The following is a 20,869-nucleotide window of genomic DNA, read 5'->3' as shown; positions in this document are numbered from 1 at the left end:
TCCATACATGCATAAATAGAGTTGCTCAGTTGTAGGAATTCTTACAGAAATTGTAGACTGATACAAGCACGATCCGAATCACAACCTACGCGCTGGGGTGCTGAGTCCCCTGATCAAAATCTCCTGACGCCGCTGACTCTTCCCCTACAACATCAATTATATTTCACAGACTAAATTATCCAATATTTAAATATTCTAAAACATAATTCACATCTACTATGGGGTCCATCACTAGGTCCCTAAACATCTCAATCCCTCCAAATCTAGGGCAGTCGGGGTGGCCCGACTCCCACCCTGTACCACCGGTCTTTGTCGTCGCCAGCCGTGGCCGCTGCCACACCGGCGATGATGGCCGGTCCTGGTGAAGAGACCAAAAGAAAGGGATGATCTCTCTCTCTCTCTTCATGGTTGGGAATACATCTTCCTCCCTCAAATTCTTTTTGATCCAAGGGCAACAACCATGGTGGCTGTGCCCTCTCCTTCCCCAATCCGACAACACCACTGGCCGAACCATCGCCGGCCGTCTCTATTGCAGTCGCCGGCGATGGTGGCCGACCAAGAGAGGGAGAGAAGAAGAAGTTTCTTCTCCTTCTTCTTCTTCTTCCCCCCAAAAAAAACCGACATAGGGTCCTCTCCCCCTTCCTTCATTCATCCACGGAAAAACCACCGTGATGGTGGCTCGGCTTCCCCCACCCGACGGCAGCCACGGTGGCCAGGTCCCACCGTCGGCGCCGGCCGGCGGCGAACCGACGAGAGGGAGAGAAGAAGAGGGTGGAACCACGAGAGGAAGCCCTTGGTCCACCATCCCCATCCACAACAAACCCTAGGAATCCATCTCCGACCCTCACACACACCCGACCAACCCCGCCGCCATGAATCCCGACCAACCCGGCGGCCGGCGGTGGCGAAATCCGGAGGAGAGAGGCCGAAACAGGGGTACCCTGTTTCGGACCCCTCTTCGGCGATTTCACCGGCCAAAACCCAATTTCACATAGTCCTACCCCTAACAAAGAAAGCACAAGGGAAGAAGCCATGCTTACCTCGGTTCGACAGGGTGTTCCGGCGATCTTTGCGGCAAGAAATCGGAGGAAGCGAGTTCGGATCGAACTCCTCTCTTCCCCCGATTTGTGGATGGTCTTCACCGAAGGAAAGGAGGCTTTGGAGCTTCCCCCGCGGCCGGTCGAATCTCGGCGCTCGGTCTCCTCTTCGGTGTTTGGTCCCCTCCGGCGATCAACCCTAGCGCCGCCGCCGCCCCTTCACCCCTCTTCTTCCACGATCGTGCCTAGGGCACGATCGTAATAAGGGGGATGGGCCCGGTCTTTTCGGGCCGGCCCGTCCACCCTTTCCTTTCCTTTTTTTTTTCTTTTTTTTTCTGGGTTTCACAGCTACATGGCAATCTTGGTGGCTCCACATGCACCGGTGAGTGGGCGGACTTTTTGGGGAAATTGCACCCTATATCAGATGCACGATGGCAATAGTGCATCAGAGGAACAATCTGAGATGAGATAAGGATGCAAAAATCTAAAAGAAATCTGATTGGTATGGTAGGCTATGTCCCATAGCCTGGCGCCATAGCCGCATTTTGAAAGCGACCGGACGTTGAGCGGCCACCAAACTCACCGATGCAGCTGTAAAAAATAGATCACTATATGGCTGGGTTCTCCTTTCTGTATGGCTGGAGCTAGCTCGGGAAAATGATATCTCCCCCATACTTCCACCTCTTGAATACGTCTCTTTGTCCTTTTATCACTTGGGAAAATGAAAAGTTCTCCCATACTTCACCCCTTGAACCACCTTACCTTTGCTCTGCACCTGCCGCTATTAAAATGGATCTGTTCTCATCTCTCTACATCGCTAGCTCTAGACCTCACAACCCCTCGAAGGCTCACTATAAATATAAGGACAAACTAGACAAGGCATCGAAGGCTTTGAACACAATGGATTCCTTTCTTACTCTACTAGCTTACTCATGTCTCCTCTTATTTCCAATAGCTGTATTCTTCTGCTGCAAGGCCACCTGGCCGAGCCCGACGCTCCCTCCTGGCCCGATAAGGCTCCCAATCATCGGCAATCTTCATCAGTTGGGTGAGCATCCACACCGCTCGCTCCGGCTACTCTCGGAGAAGTATGGTTCCCTCATGAGCCTAAAGCTTGGTTGCATACCAACAATCATCGTATCCTCCCCGGAGATGGCCTGCGAGATTCTGAAGACCCAAGATCTCATCTTTTGCACCAGGCCTCCCCTGGTCGCCTACAAGCGATACTCTTATGGTGGACGCGACATAGCCTTCTCACCCTACAGCGAGCTGTGGAGACAGCTGAGGAGGATTAGCATGTTGGAAGTCTTCAGTGCAAAGAGGGTGCAAGCCTTTCAGACCATAAGGGGGGAAGAAGTGAATACCCTAGTACGAACTCTATTAAGGCAATCCTCGAGCGGTCCTGTGAATCTTAGTGAGATGTCTTTCTGCCTCTTCAACAATATCACTGCTCGAGAAATCTTCGGCAGGAGGATTTCGGGTGATGGTGACTGCACGAGCAGCAAATATCATCATCTCCTAAGTGAGATGATGTTTTTACTGGGCGGGTTTATTTTGGGGGACTTCTTTCCCTCGCTGGAGTGGTTGGATGTGCTCACCGGCACGAGAGCAAGGCTCGAGAGGAGCTTCCGCGGCATGGACGAGTTTCTTGAGGAGGAGATCGAAAAGCACATGCACGGTGGAGGAAGCCGAGATGACTTCATTGGTGTTCTCCTCCGGCTTAAGAAGGATTTAAGCCTTGGGTTCTCCCTCACCAGGGATCATATCAAAGGCATCGCCATGGTTAGTATCTTTGCCCCACTTCTTCCTTTACGTTGTAGAGCACATAAGGTGTTATTTGTTGTTTTATAAACCTACGTGTGCATAGAAATTATACAATTACTTTATCATCCTTGAGACATGTATGCATGGGTACCTGCACACAGATGGATAGTTCAACTATTTTTTTTGATTGATTAAATTAAGCATATAGACTGGTATACATGCATACACAACTAGTTCAGCTTTCATTACAGTATACGTAGAGCATGTCCAACATAGCTGAGGCAGAGTCCATATCCACCACAGAGATGGGCCTTGCAACTTGACCTTGATTGCCATAATAGTAAGAGTAATACCAACAACATCAACAACAATAACCTCAATATGTCATATATCAATTACAATTATAATGGGACAAGCCTTGTTTTCAAAATCCCGTGGCCGATCGTTCCATATATTTTTTTTGTGATTGGACTGGTCCACCTCTCAGTCGACCAATATTTTCTCACATCACGAAATTATTGGAGGGCTACCCTTCAACAAAAAAGGAAAATAATGGAGGGCCACCCTTCAATAAAAAAGGAAAATATTGGAGGGCCCTCTGCGTCATCATTTCTTGGACGGCCAGACATGAAACAGCTGAGCTGTATCGTCTTCTTGCCAGCCGGAGAGTTCACACAGTGACAGACACATATGAGGGAAGATCTCCATAAAGAGCCAGAGAAGATAATATCAGCAAAAAAAATAAAAAAAATAAGATTCTCTTTCTGCTAAAAGACGGCACAAGTTCGGAGTGCGACATGCAAGGCGTGCGAGTGTGGTCCCAAGAAGGAATTGGATGGGATTACGGGGGGGAAAATTACAACACCTTTCTTTGTCGGAACTCAGAAGATATGCACCATCTACGAATTCTTCACCACGTAGCTGATAACGATACGAAAATATTTTGCCCTATGCTAAATGCTGTTATTTGCCTCTTTTACACATGAACACTATATCACTATGGTACCTATGTATATATACTTCTTTCTATTTTGTCCATACAAGTATATTTTCATCAGGTAAATCATGCTATATTAATTTTTCAAACAAGATTCTCAAAAATTATTTTATATTTAATCTGATTATTAGTTCCATTCCTGGCAGAATGTGTTTATTGCTGGATCAGACACCTCTGCATCTACTTTAGAATGGGGAATGACTGAGCTCATTAGGAATCCAATTGTTTTGAAGAAAGCCCAAGATGAAGTTCGAGGACTCCTTGGAAACAAAGGGAAGGTAGAAGAGGATGACGTTCAACAACTTCGTTATCTCAAGCTCATAATTAAGGAAGTTCTTCGGTTGCACCCTCCCGGTCCATTGCTAATCCCTCATGAATGCATGCAAGATTGCAAGATAACAGGATATAACATTCCTAAGAAGACAAGGGCGTACATAAATGTATGGGCCATTAGTAGGGATCCCCGGTATTGGCAAGATGCAGAAGCGTTCATCCCCGAAAGGTTCGAGGACAATGATATCAATTTCAAGGGGCAACACTTTGAGTTCCTACCATTTGGGAGTGGCCGAAGGATATGCCCAGGCATGTCATTAGGTGTGATTGCCGTAGAGCTTGCACTTGCCAATATTCTTTATAGGTTCAACTGGGGCTTGCCTGATGGAATGAGCAAAGAAGATATTGACATGGAAGAGCAATTTGGTTTAGTAATTCGCAGAAAGTCACCTCTTATTCTAGTGGCAACCCCAACATCTCTCGATGCCTAGAGCTTTCTCCATGAACCAAGCACACTTCACTATCATGGTTGATAGTAACTATAACTAAGGATGGATAGATTACTTATAAATGACATTGTAATAATATATACTCTTATCGTAATGAATCTATTAGAGCTTTTGCCCAATCTCTTCTTATGAAAAGATGAAAAAAGAACTCTGTATTAGGAAGAAGCTCGATTGATTTCAGCGTTAGGCCCTCTAGTTATTGGTTGGAATCTATGTGTTACAAGTTTAACCTTGTTTTCATGATGTCGAAAGAGTCTAAATTTATCCGTCCACATACCGAGTTCACGAGCTAGGGATGCGACAACCGCCGCATGCCCATTCTGTGCTCTCCACATAAACACAAGCCATTCTAACATGATATAATTAGCCAAGCAAAAGAATAAATTTAAATAACTAAAGTTCAAATTTTAAAATTAAGTAACTAAAATCTAAACATTAATATTTCACAAAATCCAACAATATCCAAAGGTCTTATATCAAATTTCAAGAAACCTTAATCTAAGTTAGAGAAGTCAAAACTCCAATTCTAATCACTTTTTGTAGCAAAACCCATGCAAGTTTAGTTCTCAGAATCTATAAAAGCAATAAGATATCAAATAATGAGCTAAACAACTTAATAAGCCATAAACATGTGAACTAGATAAATCAAGCAATAAGGTAAATAATAATTTTATTGAAAATAAACATATGAAATATATTAATTCAAAAACTAGAAGTAGATGTACAACATTATCAAAATATCATGCATGCAAATCAAATCTTCTCAAAATTCGCATTTTCATTCATGAATCTAATTTCTTTCAAAACATTAAGTTCATCTCGTCAGCTATAAGCTATAGCTATATTATCTCCATGGCAGGATCCTTTTCATCATACCGTGTATCTTTTTGCTGTGTACCACGTATCTTCTTGCAGTGCAAATCTTTCGGGATAATCATGTGCCAATTTTTAATCTCCATTGTGGGATATTTTGTCGCACATTTTCTTACAGCATGCCATGTGTCTTCTTGCAACATACATTCTTCAGGATTAATCAAGTGCAAACCTTTAACCCCTATTGCCAGTATTCTTAGCACAATCAAGCTAAGACTTAAAAATCATCTCAAATTAAAGCTCTTTGTCATAAAGACACGTTTTATATTCTAAATCGAAAGACATATAAAACCATCCGATATCAAATTCAATCAAGCAATCTACAACAAAATCAATACTTTCGATCATGTATTATGGAATATTCCAAAAGAAGACATATTCAATAATAAAACACCATGTATCAAGTTCCTAAAACACAAATAATGCAACTTCAAAATTTATTAATCAATTTTTTTTTATAAATTAGCAATAAATCTAAAAAAGAGTTACATTATTTACCTTGTGAATATAATCAACTGACAAATCCAACTAACCCTAAAAATATTCTTTAGTCCTAATATTTAAAAATTATCTTTCTATAAAAAATTCAGCTATGATTATTTTAAGAATAAAAATCCTAAATCTTGACACTCCTACATAGGATTGAGCTCAATATCAGAAAGTAATTCTATGGAAATTAAGTCCCAGGGTTGAGAGCCAAGTTTAAGGTTGGAAATGGGCTCAATCTGGGGTGACTTCGGGTCAGACTTCCAGCTAGGCCCGAAAGAGTTTATGCTGGGTTTGGGCTTAAATGTAGAGCCCATTTATTTTTTAAGCTAGGCTTGAGGATGTCATTGGCTCGGCCTAGTCTCCGCCCAAGCTCGAGCCCGAACAAGACCCGATTGAGAGACCAAATGCAGCCCCAAACCCATTGGGTTAGCAAGGCCCAATTTTTTCTTTGGCCCTTGCCTTTGGGTTAGCATGGCCTACCATTTCCCTCTAAGCGATAATTCTCGTCCGACATTTTCATTTTTTTTTCCTCATCTTTTTTCCTTCCTAGTCCCCCAGTCCTTCGATTTCTCCTCCATCCTTCATGTTAATCTTCTCGTTTCTCTTCATTAACCAAATACTTTGGGTTTCTAAGCCACCTAATAACCCTACTATATATGATTTTTGAGGTTTTCTAGAATTGTAGCGCTAAATCTAGATTTTAGCCTGTAGAAAGAAGCCAGTTTTTGCCACAAATTTTTTGGGGGCTTGGAACGGGTCTCTTGGGGAGGAGATAAAGCAGTAAGTGCTTTCTTTGTTTTTTTAAAGGTTCTTTCTTCGATGAATGGATTTTAGTTTATTCAGGGTTGCAGAAATCCTAATGCTAAATTGTGTTTGGATTTTTAGAGTAGGAGCTGGGTGGATTTGGGTTGTCGATCTTTACAAGGCCTAGGAGGAATTGTGAGTTCATTTGCTTATTTGTTTTGGTCAATCTTTTGATTTTGAATTTTGAGAGTTGGAAAATTGAATGATTTGATGGATATTAGTTGATTATGCTAGAGAAAAGTGGAAGTTGTCTCTAGCTTTCCACTCTTGTTTAAGTATTTTTTTTTCACAATTGGGCCAGGGCTCGGGTCTAGGTTTTTGAAAAATTTTCGAGTCTAGGCCCAGCTCGAAGCTCGAAAAAAAAATTTCAGGCTGAGCTCGGGTAGAGGTGTAGCTTGGCCCGGTCGAGCCCATTTCCAGCCCTAGCTAAGTTAGGTCGATCTTGATATTATGATAACGGGTCCTCGAAGGTCCATCAGTAATAATGAAGGGAGGGGATAGAGAGAGAAGGGCGAGAATTGTGAGAGAGAGCCGTAGTGGCTTTTCTTTTTCTAACATGGATCCGAGTAACAAAGTAACTAGGTGAGAATTATACCGGGCAACAATGATACCAGAATAATACTAGACGAAAAAAGTGAATGAAAGGATAAAAGAAAAGAACTTCACTAGGATACAGATATCACCACCTGAAGAAAAATAGGCTCACCACCCAAGCAAGAACGCCAAAGAAATACAGAAATCACCACCCAAAGTAATCTCACAAAGGATACAGAGCAAGAACTCGCGACCTGTCAGAATCCACCAACGGATAAGAGTTTAAGAAGAAGCTCTTCTTCACAAGCCAAAGGATCATTTGATAATCAACTCAAGCCTGAAAATTTCATTAGCATGAAGGTGTTTAAATAGAAAAATGATAGCTGCATGAAAATGTACCTTTTAACACTACCACTTTAAGCTAAATTATTAATACTTAAGCATGATTTGGGAACTTTTATGTTATTTTTCTATTCTAAGCGTTACTTCACAAAGTGTCCAAGTCTTAATTGATTTTGGTGATTTTATTGTAGGAATGAAGTTAAGAAGATTGAATGTCTCATTGCAGTTTGAATGAAATAAAACTTGGTGGAGATAAAATAGACATGTTGAGGTTTCATATGCATCAAGAATTAGGTCAATTGGAGCTCCAGAGAGAAAATTATGAGATTGCAAAGCTTGGTTTTCCTAAACCACCAGCCTGGGCCCTGACATATCAGACCTTTGTATAGTATTTTAATGATTTCGGAAGCTACAGAAGTCTAATTGAGCTGATGCGAACTTGAGAGCCTCCCAAACTTTATGCTGACATTGGTGTTCGAAGGTAAAGTCGAAAAAACGCATGCAAGCGTGTCTAAGCCGTGTTTTCTAGAGTTTTTAGTCCTTAAACCCTATATACACTAGGAAGAGCTCGCCGTTGGAAAAAAGGCAGAATTATAAAGAAATCATGACGAGGAGCCACAAATTCAAGGAGAGCTAATTCTTTAGTGAAGCTCGGGATGAACTCGCTTGGATGATGGTAGTTTCAGTTATATTTGATCTATGTAATAGATTCTCATGTTGATAAAATTCTTGTTTATCATCTCTCATCAATGGATCCTTTCTTGTGTTGGGATAATCTTGAACTGATTCCTTTCAAAGATTCAACCATGTCTTTTTCTATAGAGTTGTTGAGGTGCTTGATTATGTCCAGATTTGATTGTTTATCTAGTTAGTGTGATTCTCTGCTGAAATATAGCCATTGGGTATATCTTTGTCTTTGAATCTGAGTCTAATAGGATAACAATCCTTAGTTTTAAAAGAGGAGAATGATTTTCTACTATTACCACTAAATATTTTTTTGATTATAATGCTATATCTTTCGATTAGAGAATCTGGTGCTATGATCTGTAATTAAATTATCCAATGGATCAAATATGAATGGAATTACCTGATTCAAGTGAGGGATTTTTGATGATTTGCTGCCATTAATTCTGGTCACATCTTTTCACTACTACAATCTAATTGTCAATTTACTTTTAAACATTCACATCACGTTTTACTGCTTTGATATTTCTTCTTAGTTTTGTAGTTTCTTTTAGTATTTCTACCTTCTCCTTGTGGAATCGACACCTCAATTTATACTGCGATAGCCGCATTATTCTTTGGGCGTAATCAAAAAACTTGGAACGACCCTCCAAGTATGGGTAATTAAAACTTGGAACAACCCTTCAAGCATAGGTAATTAAAACTTAGAACAACCCTCCAAGCATGGGTAATTAATGCTTACCACTTTTTAATAACTACTAGATAAGATTAATGTACCTAATTCTTGAAAAGACCAAGAAAGTAAAGAATAACAAGAATTTCCGTAGCATCCTGCCAGCTTTGCACAGCCTTTAGTAAAATCACCATACTTTCTCTAGAAGACTCTAAATTGCTTGCTATCTGATGCATTGGAAACTAGAGACATAGAGCTTTCCAATGAGATATATCTTACTTGCAAATTCATCCATAATATTTCCAAAATTTAAATTCAAAAATGATATGGCAATTAGACTAGATAGTGGGCTAGTCTTGGGATTCATTGGGCTCAACGGGCAGATTCTCAAACACTCCTGTGTCATGCTCCCCTGGTTGGAAAAGACTTGACCTTGAGTTTTGCTCTCCTTCTTAATCATAATAGGGCGAAAGATCAGAAATCTTGAAAGTTGTGAATACATTATAGTCACCTGAGAGCTCGATCTTATATGTATTTTCTCCAATTCATTGAAGCATCTTGAAAGGGCCATCAGCTCTAGGCATGAATTTAGCATGAGACCCACTAGAAAATCAATCGTTTTGAAGATGAATCCAAACAAATCACCTTCTTTAAAAGCCGTTGGCTTTCGGTGCTTGTTGATTTGCTTTTTATATTTCTCAGTTTGCTTGAGAATTGATAAGTGCTAAATAATACATAAATTAACCTCTTTCTCATAGCACTTATCATCATTTTAATGCATATATTTTATATTTAAACATGAGAAAATATATTCCCTTTCATCAGTACATTTTAATAAAGTGTTAAAACTAATTCAAGTTTGATTCTATTTATTATTATTATTATTGGTTGAGTCTAATGTATGCAGGTCAAGTCAAATTCATTTAAGATAATCTCTGAACCCAAATCGCATGCACCCCATGAATCAGATCCTCTCAGATTTCGATTCAATCGTCCATTCCAATTCTCTTATTCCTTTTCCAACATTGAGCTCAACAACTAACCCCCTGTTCACGCCTTGCCATACTTCCCACGCCCGCATTTTCCACGCGTCTGGCCCATCACCTCCTCCCAACCAAATCCAGTGTCTTCCCTCTTCCGAACCAACCCAGCCTCCCTCCGGATCAGGACATTCACCCAAAATCAAGTCCTCTATTTCTCCTCATCCTCTTCCCCGGATCACACCAGTGAATTTTCCGAATCACCCGCGAGCGAGCTCATCTTCCCAATGTCTCCCTCAACTTCTCGTCATCCCACGTCATCATGCAAGTCCCCTTCATTCCATTTCAACTTCCACGTCCTCAGCCGAATCCAAACTCCATCGTCCGCGGAATCCTCCTGCGTCCAGCTCTCAACCACGGATCCAAGATGTTCTTCTAGATTTCCTCCCGTTCGGATTAACTCCATCATCCACGGATGAATCCCTTGCATCCCGGAACCGAGTCTTCTCTGCCTTGCTATACGTTTGTTCCCAGCAACCCGAGCTTCACGTGCTCACCTCCCCTATTCCGAGTCCATCCTATGTCCCAAGATAGATCCCCTCCACAGATAAGCTCTCATCCCGTTCAGAATCTTCTTCCGGATTAATCTCCGCCTTCATTCCGTTCGCAAGATACAGCTTCCAGATAAGCTTCAAATCCCACCCTCTTCCCGATTGCCTCCCACAATTCTCTACTCCGGATTAACTCCATCATCCACGGGCAGAACAGAGTTATCCTCTCATCTTCTCAAAACAACATCCCATCTCCTCCCACGACCGGTTATTCAGCGATTCATCTTCATCCCGTGAGCCATATCCTCCCTCCGGATCACATATCCCAGCTGCCATCCGAATCCCCTGTTTCTCCGTGACCTCCTTCACGTCCTTCCCAAGCTCATCCTCCCAAGGAATAGAGCCGACATCCCATTCGGATTCATCCCAGCATCTTCCATATTAGCTCTCCAGCTTCCTCGGCTTCATCCTTCCAAGCTTCACGGCATCCAAGCTTTTCCTCCCAACTTATGGATCAACTCCATCCTTCCGCATCCAAAGATCCTCTGTTCTCAGCCGTATCCACCATTTTCAAGCCTCCCGCATCTCCATCTCAGCCATAAGCTCAATCTGACGTCCACGTCCTCGCCATCCCCTGCAACCAAGGATCAAGCCGACTTCATCCAACAAATTCCAGCTCCCAGCTCACTGACTTTCACGTTCGGAGCAGATCATCTCCCCATCTCGATCACGTCCACGGAACAGGAAGCCGTTCCTTGCCCTTATCTTCCTACTCGAAAGATCCTATCCAGAGAGAGAAATAGGAGGGCTGGTGAAGGCCATAAAAGGGGGAGGAGACGGATCCCATGGCAAGCTCTTCTTAGGCCGAGTTCCCACAAAAATAAAAGGAGGGAGAGAAGTTTGGATATTGTGGGAATAACTCCCCACGGAGAGAAAAAAAAATGATGAAGGGAGTTTGATTCTTATTCAGTTCATGTTGGGATTAGTCTGAGAAGGAAGATGAAGAAGGAAGGAACCTAGTCATGATGAAGGCCTTCTGCGTCGTTGCTACTACCTCCCATACCATGGAAGGCTGATCTCTTCACTAGGGCAGGATGAAGCCCTAACAAAGGGCCAAGAGTTTTGTATTTTTTATTTCTATTCTTGGAGTTGTATAAACTTTATTTTATTCTTAATGAATATTTTATTTCATCTCATATTTAATTTCTATGATTTTAAGTATGACGTTTATACAACTGTTCTTCATGATCACTAAGTTAATATAAGATCACCCATGCTTAGGGAAGATGCAGTGTCCTACCTATTAGTTTAGGGTAGACATTTCATGCCAACCGAAGATGGATGTTCCTAAATTACTTTTGTGAAACTTTATTTGAATGCTTATTCGGCTTGTAGCCAATTTGCATGTTAATCCAAGAATAAATTAAAATACAATTAATCCTTGTTGCTTTGTTAGTTGTGAATTCCTTGCCCTAGGTTCCCTCAAACTGATATCATTTTAATTGCATTTCTTATTAAATTTCTTAGTATAGTATTTTTCACAAACTCTTCTTTACAAAGTTTTAAGAAAATAATTGTACCCCAATTCTTATGGATCGATATCCGTAATCACTATCCTACAAGATACGTGCTATTGCGTGGTCTTTAAAGTTGAGTATCAATTTTTGGCGCCATTGCCGGGGATTGAAAGCATGGTTGTTTTCTTTTTGTTTATTTATTTTTATTTGTTTCGTTTTAGCGATTGGATACATCTACTTCCTTATATTGCTATATTTTTGAGATATACTAATCATTATTTATCTTGTTAGGACTATCGAAAAAAAAAGAAAGACGGAACGAATTCTAGACGACTAGAGGACACGTACTGAAGAGGTTTGATTAATTAGCTTGCTGCAATTTTTGCTTGGTAACTTCTAAACCTCTCTTGTCTTTTCGCGCATCAGCTTACAAACGTAGTGGAAAAGCTCGGCACATACGTCTCGACATATGTGTGTCTAGTCTGTCGCCCCCTTTAAACTACGAGTGCTCGAATAGATATTATTTAGGTTGTTCATGCGTTTGAATCCTTGTTGTGATTGTTTGATTTAATTTGAGTAAGGCGTGTATGCTTGCTTGACACACCACTTAATATATCATGCACATAGTAAGGGCATTCACCCCAACAAGATAAGAACTGGATTTCATCACCAGATTCTTGCTCAAATTAGGTGAATCAATTCTTACATAGCTATCATTTTAATTAAAATCAATTGGACGTTGGCCTCTAGGGACATTCGAGCTCAATAGGACGAAAATCACCGAAAGTTGCACCAATTTCGCTCTGTGGTTCAGTTGATGTCTAGGCAAGATTTGTCCCTATAAGGAAGACCGTTCATCTGTTCGAGGCAAGTGGTTATTAAGTGGGACCTTTGAGAACGCATCGTGACCCCCCACTTACCTGGGAGCTTACCTGATCAACTCAGTTCATTAGACCGGATTGAAGGCTTAGGTGCCCTCTTCAAACCAGTTAGGAGCTGTCTAGTGATTTTAAGGCAAACACAAGGATTTTATGTATTTTTTGTAATGCATGCTTGATTGCACTTGACTGATCAGAAGAGTTTTAGTGTATGCTAGGGTGTCGTTCCAGATCTTCTGAATTAGTACCTTTTGACTCTGAAATAGAGCGTTCTATTAGGGCCTTAAGAGCTGAAATCCACACCTATAGAACCATAAGATCCGCTCCACCTGTTGAGATGGCTGAAGAACAATCCAAGCTGTTAAAGGAGTACTTCACTCATTTTATTTATACCTCTTCATCTTGTATTCGACTACCTGATACCACTGCGGCTATACAGTTTGAAATTAAGTCTAGTGTCCTCCAAATGCTTCTCTCTTTTTATGGACTCTACAATGAAGACCCATACAAACATCTAGATGAGTTTCTTGAGATTTGCACTACTGTCAAAATTCAAAACTTCACTGATGATGCTCTGAAACTTAGGTTGTTCCCTTTCTTCCTGAAGGATAGAGCTAAGCAGTGGCTCCATTCATTAGAAGCCAATTCTATTCTTTCATGGGCCCAATTGCAACACGAATTTCAAAAAAAAATATTTTCCCATAGGAAGAACGAACCAATTTAGGCGTGCTATCACGAGCTTTTCCCAATCTGACGGAAAAGAATTTCATGAAACTTGGAAAAAATTTAGAGACTTACTTCGAAAATGCCCGCATCATCAAATACCCAAGTGGCAATTAGTGCAATGCTTTTATGGCGGGTTGTCTGAACGAAATCGTCAAATGGTTGATGCTTCTTGTGGGGAAACTTTCATATTTAAGGGTGAGCATGAGGTATGGCAATTGTTTGAAAATCTCAATGAAAATTTCCTCCACCATGCTTCCTCCGCTCGTTAAGCACCCCCTAGTTCCCAAAGAAAAGGGACCATATATGAAGTTAGCCAGTTCATAGGTCTATCTGATAAAGTAGATGCACTGTCCCACAAATTGGACCAGCTAATGTCTCGAGAACAACTTCCAAACTTTCCCCAAGCAAAGTGTGTGCTCTCTGTTCTAGCCCATCTCATCCTATTTTTAAGTGCCCTTCGGCAGCTCAATTCTCTGAATTTGTGCAAGAATAAGTAAATGCTGCCCAAACATAATCCCGACCGGGTAATGATCCATATTCTACCACTTACAACCCGGGATGGCGCAACCATCCAAACTTCTCTTGGAAGCAGCAGACTCCCAATACCTCCCAACCTTATTTCCAAAACTTTCAATCCTTTCCAAATGTTCATCGAACCATCCTCCTACTCACTATTTACAATTCCAACATGTCTCTCCTCCAACACCCCAAAGAGATATGGCAAAGTTTTGACAGCCTTTCAAGGACTAGAAGCCAACACACAGTTGTTGCACTCCCATACCCAGTCTATTGCCAAATTAGAAACCCAGCTAGGGCAGCTAGCTAGTACACTGAATAAGAGAGAGGAAGGCAAACTTCCGAGTCAACCAGTGAGTAATCCGAGGGGGCAGTACATGGCTTAAGAGACTCACCCGAATGATATTCACCATGAACAAGCTAACGCCATGACTACCTTAAGAAGCAGATGTATAATGGACAATAAGGTTGGAGAACAAGAACATAAGAAAAATGAAGACAGGAGTGTGACTTTGCCGAAAGAGAATCCAAACTCGTCTTTGTCGCCATCTAGTTCATTACCGACCACACCTTTTACACCGAAGGCTCCTTTTCCTCAGTGTTTGAATGCACCTTCTCCCTTTGGCATGAAAGGAACTTCGTTAGAAAAAATAATAGAGGATTTTAAACAAGTCAAAATTAACCTTCCTCTTCTTGATGCCATAAAACAAGTTCCATCCTATGCTAAATTTCTCAAAGATCTTTGTATCCAGAAACGAAAATCTAGGACACATGTGCCTAAAAAGGTCTTCCTAACTGAACAAGTAAGCTCCATCCTCCAACACAAAACTCCTCCTAAATTCAAAGATCCTGGTGCTCCCACCATCTCTTGTATCATAGGAGATAATCTTATTGATCAGGCACTCTTAGATTTAGGAGCCAGTGTTAATTTTCTTCCTTACTTAGTTTATGAGAAATTTGGACTAGGTGAATTGATGCCTACTTCGGTGTCTCTGCAATTAGCTGATAGATTTGTAAAAGTACCACGAGGAATAATTGAAGACATCCTAGTCAAGGTAGACAAATTTTATTTTCCAGTCGATTTTATCGTCCTTGATATGGAGCCTGTGTCTAACTTTAAGAAACAGATCCCTATGATTCTAGGTCGTCCCTTTTTAGCTACAACCAATGCGTGTATAAATTGTAGAACTGGGGTGATAAATATATCTTTTGGGAATATGAAGGTCAAGTTAAATATATTTCGTGCCTTTGATCAATCCGCAAAGAAAGTTGAGTGCTTCCTAATAGACAAAATGGACGATCTTATAGAAGAAACCCTTTCCTATATTTTGGCAGATGACCCTCTAAAAACATGCTTGGCCCATTTTGACTTTGATATAGACAAGACCATAGAAGCAGTCAACTTCTTGCTCGACAATCAGTCTCCCACAAATTTTCTTCCTTGGAAAACTCGGCATGAACCCGGTATGATTTGATAGGGATGCGCTACGTCTGGCTGAAGACGTTAAACTTAGCGCTTGTTGGGAGGCAATCCAATTTTCGTAGGTCATTCTTGCATTTTTTTTCTTATTGCATTTTTCAATGTCTTAACAGGATCCCTCATATTACTGATGCAACTACGGTAAAATGCTTTTATCCTTCATATGCATCATATCTTCGTCCAAACTAAAAAATAAAAAAATATAATAATAATAAAAATAATAATAATATAATATTATTAAAAAAAATACTAAGGACAATGTCTGATCTAGGTTGGGGGGTACAGAATTAGAATTTTTGATGAAATTTTTCAAAATTTTGATTTGTGAATAATGAATAAGTTTTTCAAATTTTTTGATTTAAAAAAAATAATAAAATAAAATAATCTAATTTCTATGCCTTAGTGCTGAAATGATAAACACACGAAGTATAAAAAAAGCCCAATGACTAGTTAGGAGTAAGACAATTTGAGTTCTTTCTATTAAAAGTTCTTTTAGCGAGTTGTAAGATAATTTTTACTTTAGAATTTCACAACACACATGGCCTGCATTTCTAAGGGTTAAATTCAATATTATGTTGTTAAATCTAGTAGCAACCTTGAATCCTGATGAATCATACTTATCTAATTCACTTTTATCTCCAATAAAAAAAAGAGAAAAAAATAAAAAAAGAGAGTGAATTTAGTCAGGTACATCGAAAAGGGCTACCTATTGTCAAAGGTCAGCGGGCTTGTGATGATGAACCCGAACATAGGTCCGTAGGGGAGTCTTGATGCCCAACACCTTATGCCATCTGGCGTTGGAGTTGTTGACTGAATGCTCGCTACACGGAGGAATCATTACAAGAATAAAAGTATATAATTTATTAATTAAAAACAAAAAAAAAAGAAAAAGAGAAAATAATATTGACCTTGAAAAAGACGATAATGTGAAAGCCGTCGTTGTAAAAATTCGAATAAACTGGAATATTACAGATAAAGCCCATGAGGTATTACAGTAAACATCCACAACTCTCGAAATCCTGCAAGATAGGATGATTTTGAATCAGTGATTAGGTCTTATCTGACCAATTCTTGGAAACTACTAGCTTTAGCAGTATTTTGGAGGACCTAAAGTCTTAGCTTGTGTATGGTCCAGATTTCACCGAGCACCACAGTATAAATAAGTCTTACAACTCTCTAACAGAAACTTAATAACTTCAACTTAAGTTGCGTACTGACCTAGAATTTGGGCTGACTTAGTAATTAAAACTTTGTGTGCTTTTGAAATTCTTGGCACTTATGCATTTGAAATTAGATTTTACGCAACGATAAAATAAATTGGGTAGAGACCGCAGTTTGTAGGTATCTGAGTCGGAAATCCTCACGAGACAAAACTCGTCCACTAGGGTCACCTAGGGGTTTAAAGCCTTATTGCATACGGTAAATGCAATCGCGATTCCTGCGAAAGTGAGTGGGTTTTTATTTTACTTCAGGACTAGCAAAATGTAGGCTGGGGGTATGATAAGTGCTAAATAATACATAAATTAACCTCTTTCTCATAGCACTTATCATCATTTTAATGCACATATTTTATATTAAAACATGAGAAAATATGTTCCCTTTCATCAGTACATTTTAATAAAGTGTTAAAACTAATTCAAGTTTGATTCTTTTTATTATTATTATTATTGGTTGAGTCTAATGTATGCAGGTCAAGTCAAATTCATTTAGGATAATCTCTGAACCCAAATCTCATGCACCCCACGAATCAGATCCTCTCAGATTTCGATTCAGTCGTCCATTCCAATTCTCTTATTTCTTTTCCAACATTGAGCTCAACAACTAGAGTTGGGCACTGGGCCGGGCCGCTCACGGCCCGGCACGAAGAGGGCCGTGCCTGGCACGGCCCGATAGCTACAGTGCCGGGCCGTGCCTGGCACGGCCCCTTTAAAGGGGCCGTGCCGGGTCACAGGTTACTGGCCCGCGGGCCGAGCCAGGCACGGCCCGCTTCGGGCCTGGGCCGGCATGGCCCGCTCTAGGCCCGCGGGCCAAGCACGGCACGGCCCGCGGGCCAGCCCGGCACGGCCCATCAAGGCCTGGGCCGGGCTGGCCCGCGGGCCTGGCACGGTCCGGGCCTGGGCCCGCCCGGCCCGATAAAAATTAATGCTTCATAAATTTTTTTAATAAATTAATAAATATTGAAAACTAAGGATTTATGAATATAAAGCCACCTTAATGGTGGGGGGTTTGGCATAGACCCCTACCAGTTTATTAATTTAAATCAAAATAGTACATGAAGGGAGGTTTGGACCTTGGTCTGACCTCCAGAATACAATAAGAAAGGGGCCAAAGGGCCGAGGTTTGGACCTTGGTCTGACCTCCAGAATACAATAAAAATGTACAATTATAAAAAATTAAGAAATCTTACTAATCATCAGTGTTTCAGTGAATCAGTATTCACTCTTCAGTCTTCAGTAGTGTTTGTATCATCATCATCAGAGGATGTTGTATTATGTCCACCTTTATCTTGAAGTCTTGCCTCAGCATCCAACCAATCTTTGAAGCAGAGAAGCATCTCCACCGTTTCGCCCGTCATCCTACTTCTCTTTTCGTCAAGAACACGCCGACCTGCACTAAAAGCGGATTCCGATGCTACCGTGGACATCGGCACAGCTAAAATATCGCGTGCAATTGCAGACATAACAGGATATTGATTTCTAACACTCTTCCACCAAGATAATACATCTAGATTCTCTATTTGATTTTCATCATATGCAGACTGAAGATCATTTCGTAAATAAAATTCTAGTTCACTACTTAAAGATGAAGAAGATGAAGATAAACTTGAAGCATGTGTGTGTCTTCTCTGTGCAATGAATGAAAAAATAGATGACGAACGAGAACTACTAGAAGAAGGAATAGAGGTTTGTATTTGTGTTCTAGATCCACGAATTTTTTCATCATATATAGCATAAATATCATAAAGAAGTTGTTTTACCTCATTTTTAGCAGGTTCAGGATCTTTAATCATATTTTCACAGTATGCATCAAGTAAAATTAGCACGCCATTTAATTTAACTCTAGAATCAAATACAGCAGCTAAGTTATGCATAGGACATATCTTGTCCCAATACTCATTCCATTTAGATTTCATTAGGTCAATAATAGGCATTAACATCATCATATCTATGTTCTGCAAATTTTTGACTAATTATATATGCTTGTTGTAAAAATGAACATGAAGTTGGATAATAAATACCAGAAAGAACATTGGTAGCATTATAAAAACTAAGCAAAAAATCTTCCAAAATTTTTCCTTTATTCCAACCAGTTTCAGTCAATGTAAAGCCTAATCCACGATCATTAATATATGCACTTAATAAGTTTCTATATGGGTATGCATTATGTATCATGCTATATGTTGAGTTCCAACGAGTAATTACATCAAGTTTAAATTTTTTAAAACGTTTACCATGATTTATACATAGTTCCTTAAATTCTTGAAGTCTTGATCTTGAAGCATGAATAAAAGAAACTGCATTTCTAATTTTACCAATCACATCTTGAATCATACCCATGCCAGCTTGAACAGAAAGATTTAAGATATGACATGCACATCTAATATGCAATAAATTTCCATCTAACATGGGATGCAATGAGTCTTTTAATAATGCAACAGTAGAATTATTATTAGATGCATTATCAAAAGTAATAGACATAATTTTATCATTAATATTATATGAACATGCAGTTTGATAAATGATATTTGAAATTTGTTGTCCAGAATGTGGAAAATCAAAAGCACAAAAAGCAAGAATACGTTTATTTAATTGCCAATCATTATCAATATAATGAGCACTAATGGCAATAAAACAATTACTACCTACAGATGCTGACCAAATATCAGAAGTTAATGAAATTTTTACATTTAAAGTAGAAAGTGATTCAATTAAACTTTGTTTCATTGCTAAAAAGTTAGTCATAGCTACTCTTCTAAATGTACGCCTACTAGTTCTTTTGTAAGCAGGTTGTAGGTTTAATTGAACATATTCTTCGAAATTAAAAGATTCACATAAACTAAAAGGTAATTCATCCTTAACTATCCATTTTACAAGTGCTTTTCTTTGATTTTCATGATTATATGCAAAATTACCTACAAGTAATCCCCCTTGTATATTAAGGGTACTTTGAGTTTGAGCATGAGAATCATGCATCCTATGACTCTCTTGATGTCTTTTTAAATGCCCTGTTCCCCCACTACTACTACAACTATAAAGTTTGGCACATTTTTTACATTTAGCTTTCCAGACTCCATCAACCATAACTCTATCAAATTCAGTCCATACAGCACTAGTCCTCTTACGAGAAGAGGTTTGATCTTCACTCGGTTCACTAGTTCTAGAGGAACTAGGAACATGGGGTTGGGGATTAGTTTCTTCTCCCTCAGAAACAGGAGGAATGCCAAACTGACTTTCCTCAAAAGATGACATATCTAAATTGATGAATTAAAAAAATAAAAACTAACCACAAAGAGGATTGGAGGAATTGAGTAGAGGGTCGGAGGGCAGAGGCAGAGCCGCAGAGCCGAGATTTTGAGCTTCCTCTTGTGCTCTCAACAGGAGTGACCTTCTCTTCTCAACAGGAACCTCCTCTTGTGTAGCACTTGAACACTTGCTAAATGCAAACTAAAAATTAAATTGCTAGAAGAGCACTTTAGAAGAGAGAAATAATAGTATTAGAGAAGGAGAGAATAGTTGGTTTGGTGTGGTGAGAATGAGGGAGGAAAGGGCTATTTATAGAAGCCCAAAAATTTTTTTTCCCCAAAATACCCCTCAATTCAGCCGTTATTGGACTGTTGGGAGGGGTAAAACCGACTTTTTTCCAAAATAGCCGTTGGAAACGGCTATTTTCCTCACCCCTCACCGTTGCGGGCCGTGCCAGGCACGGCCCGCAACGGCTCCAAACGGGCCGTGCCTGGCACGGCCCGTGGCGTGCCGTGCCCGGCCCGACCCGCCAATAGACGGGCCGGGGGCCGGGCCGGGCTTCCTTTTGCGCCCGCGCCGGGCCGTGCCGGCACGGCCCGTTTCGACCTTGGGCCCGGTGGGCCGGGGCCGGGCCGGCCCGGCACGGCCCGATGCCCAACACTATCAACAACCAATGGCCGGCCCGGCCCGATGCCCAACACTATCAACAACCAACTTCCCTGTTCACACCTTGCCATACTTCCCACGCCCGCATTTTCCATGCATCCGGCCCATCACCT

The 20,869-nt window shown here is 40.6% G+C and overlaps 1 protein-coding gene across 1 annotated transcript; it reads left to right on the top strand.

Annotated features, from left to right (window-relative positions):
- Positions 1 to 1,741: 1,741 nt before the first annotated feature.
- On the top strand, positions 1,742 to 4,699 carry LOC103698478 (cytochrome P450 71A1-like). Its single transcript, XM_008780505.5, has 2 exons — positions 1,742 to 2,819; positions 3,945 to 4,699. Exons 1-2 carry the CDS (start codon positions 1,827 to 1,829, stop codon positions 4,560 to 4,562), a joined length of 1,611 nt encoding a protein of 536 aa, XP_008778727.1. The 5' UTR covers positions 1,742 to 1,826; the 3' UTR covers positions 4,563 to 4,699.
- Positions 4,700 to 20,869: the final 16,170 nt, after the last annotated feature.

This window comes from Phoenix dactylifera, chromosome 8 (assembly GCF_051530095.1).
Source record: "Phoenix dactylifera cultivar Ajwa chromosome 8, Ajwa_hap1_PhDact_Kaust_v1.1, whole genome shotgun sequence".
In the NCBI taxonomy this organism is placed as follows: Eukaryota; Viridiplantae; Streptophyta; class Magnoliopsida; order Arecales; family Arecaceae; genus Phoenix; species Phoenix dactylifera.
This window is presented reverse-complemented; position numbering and strand designations above follow the sequence as displayed.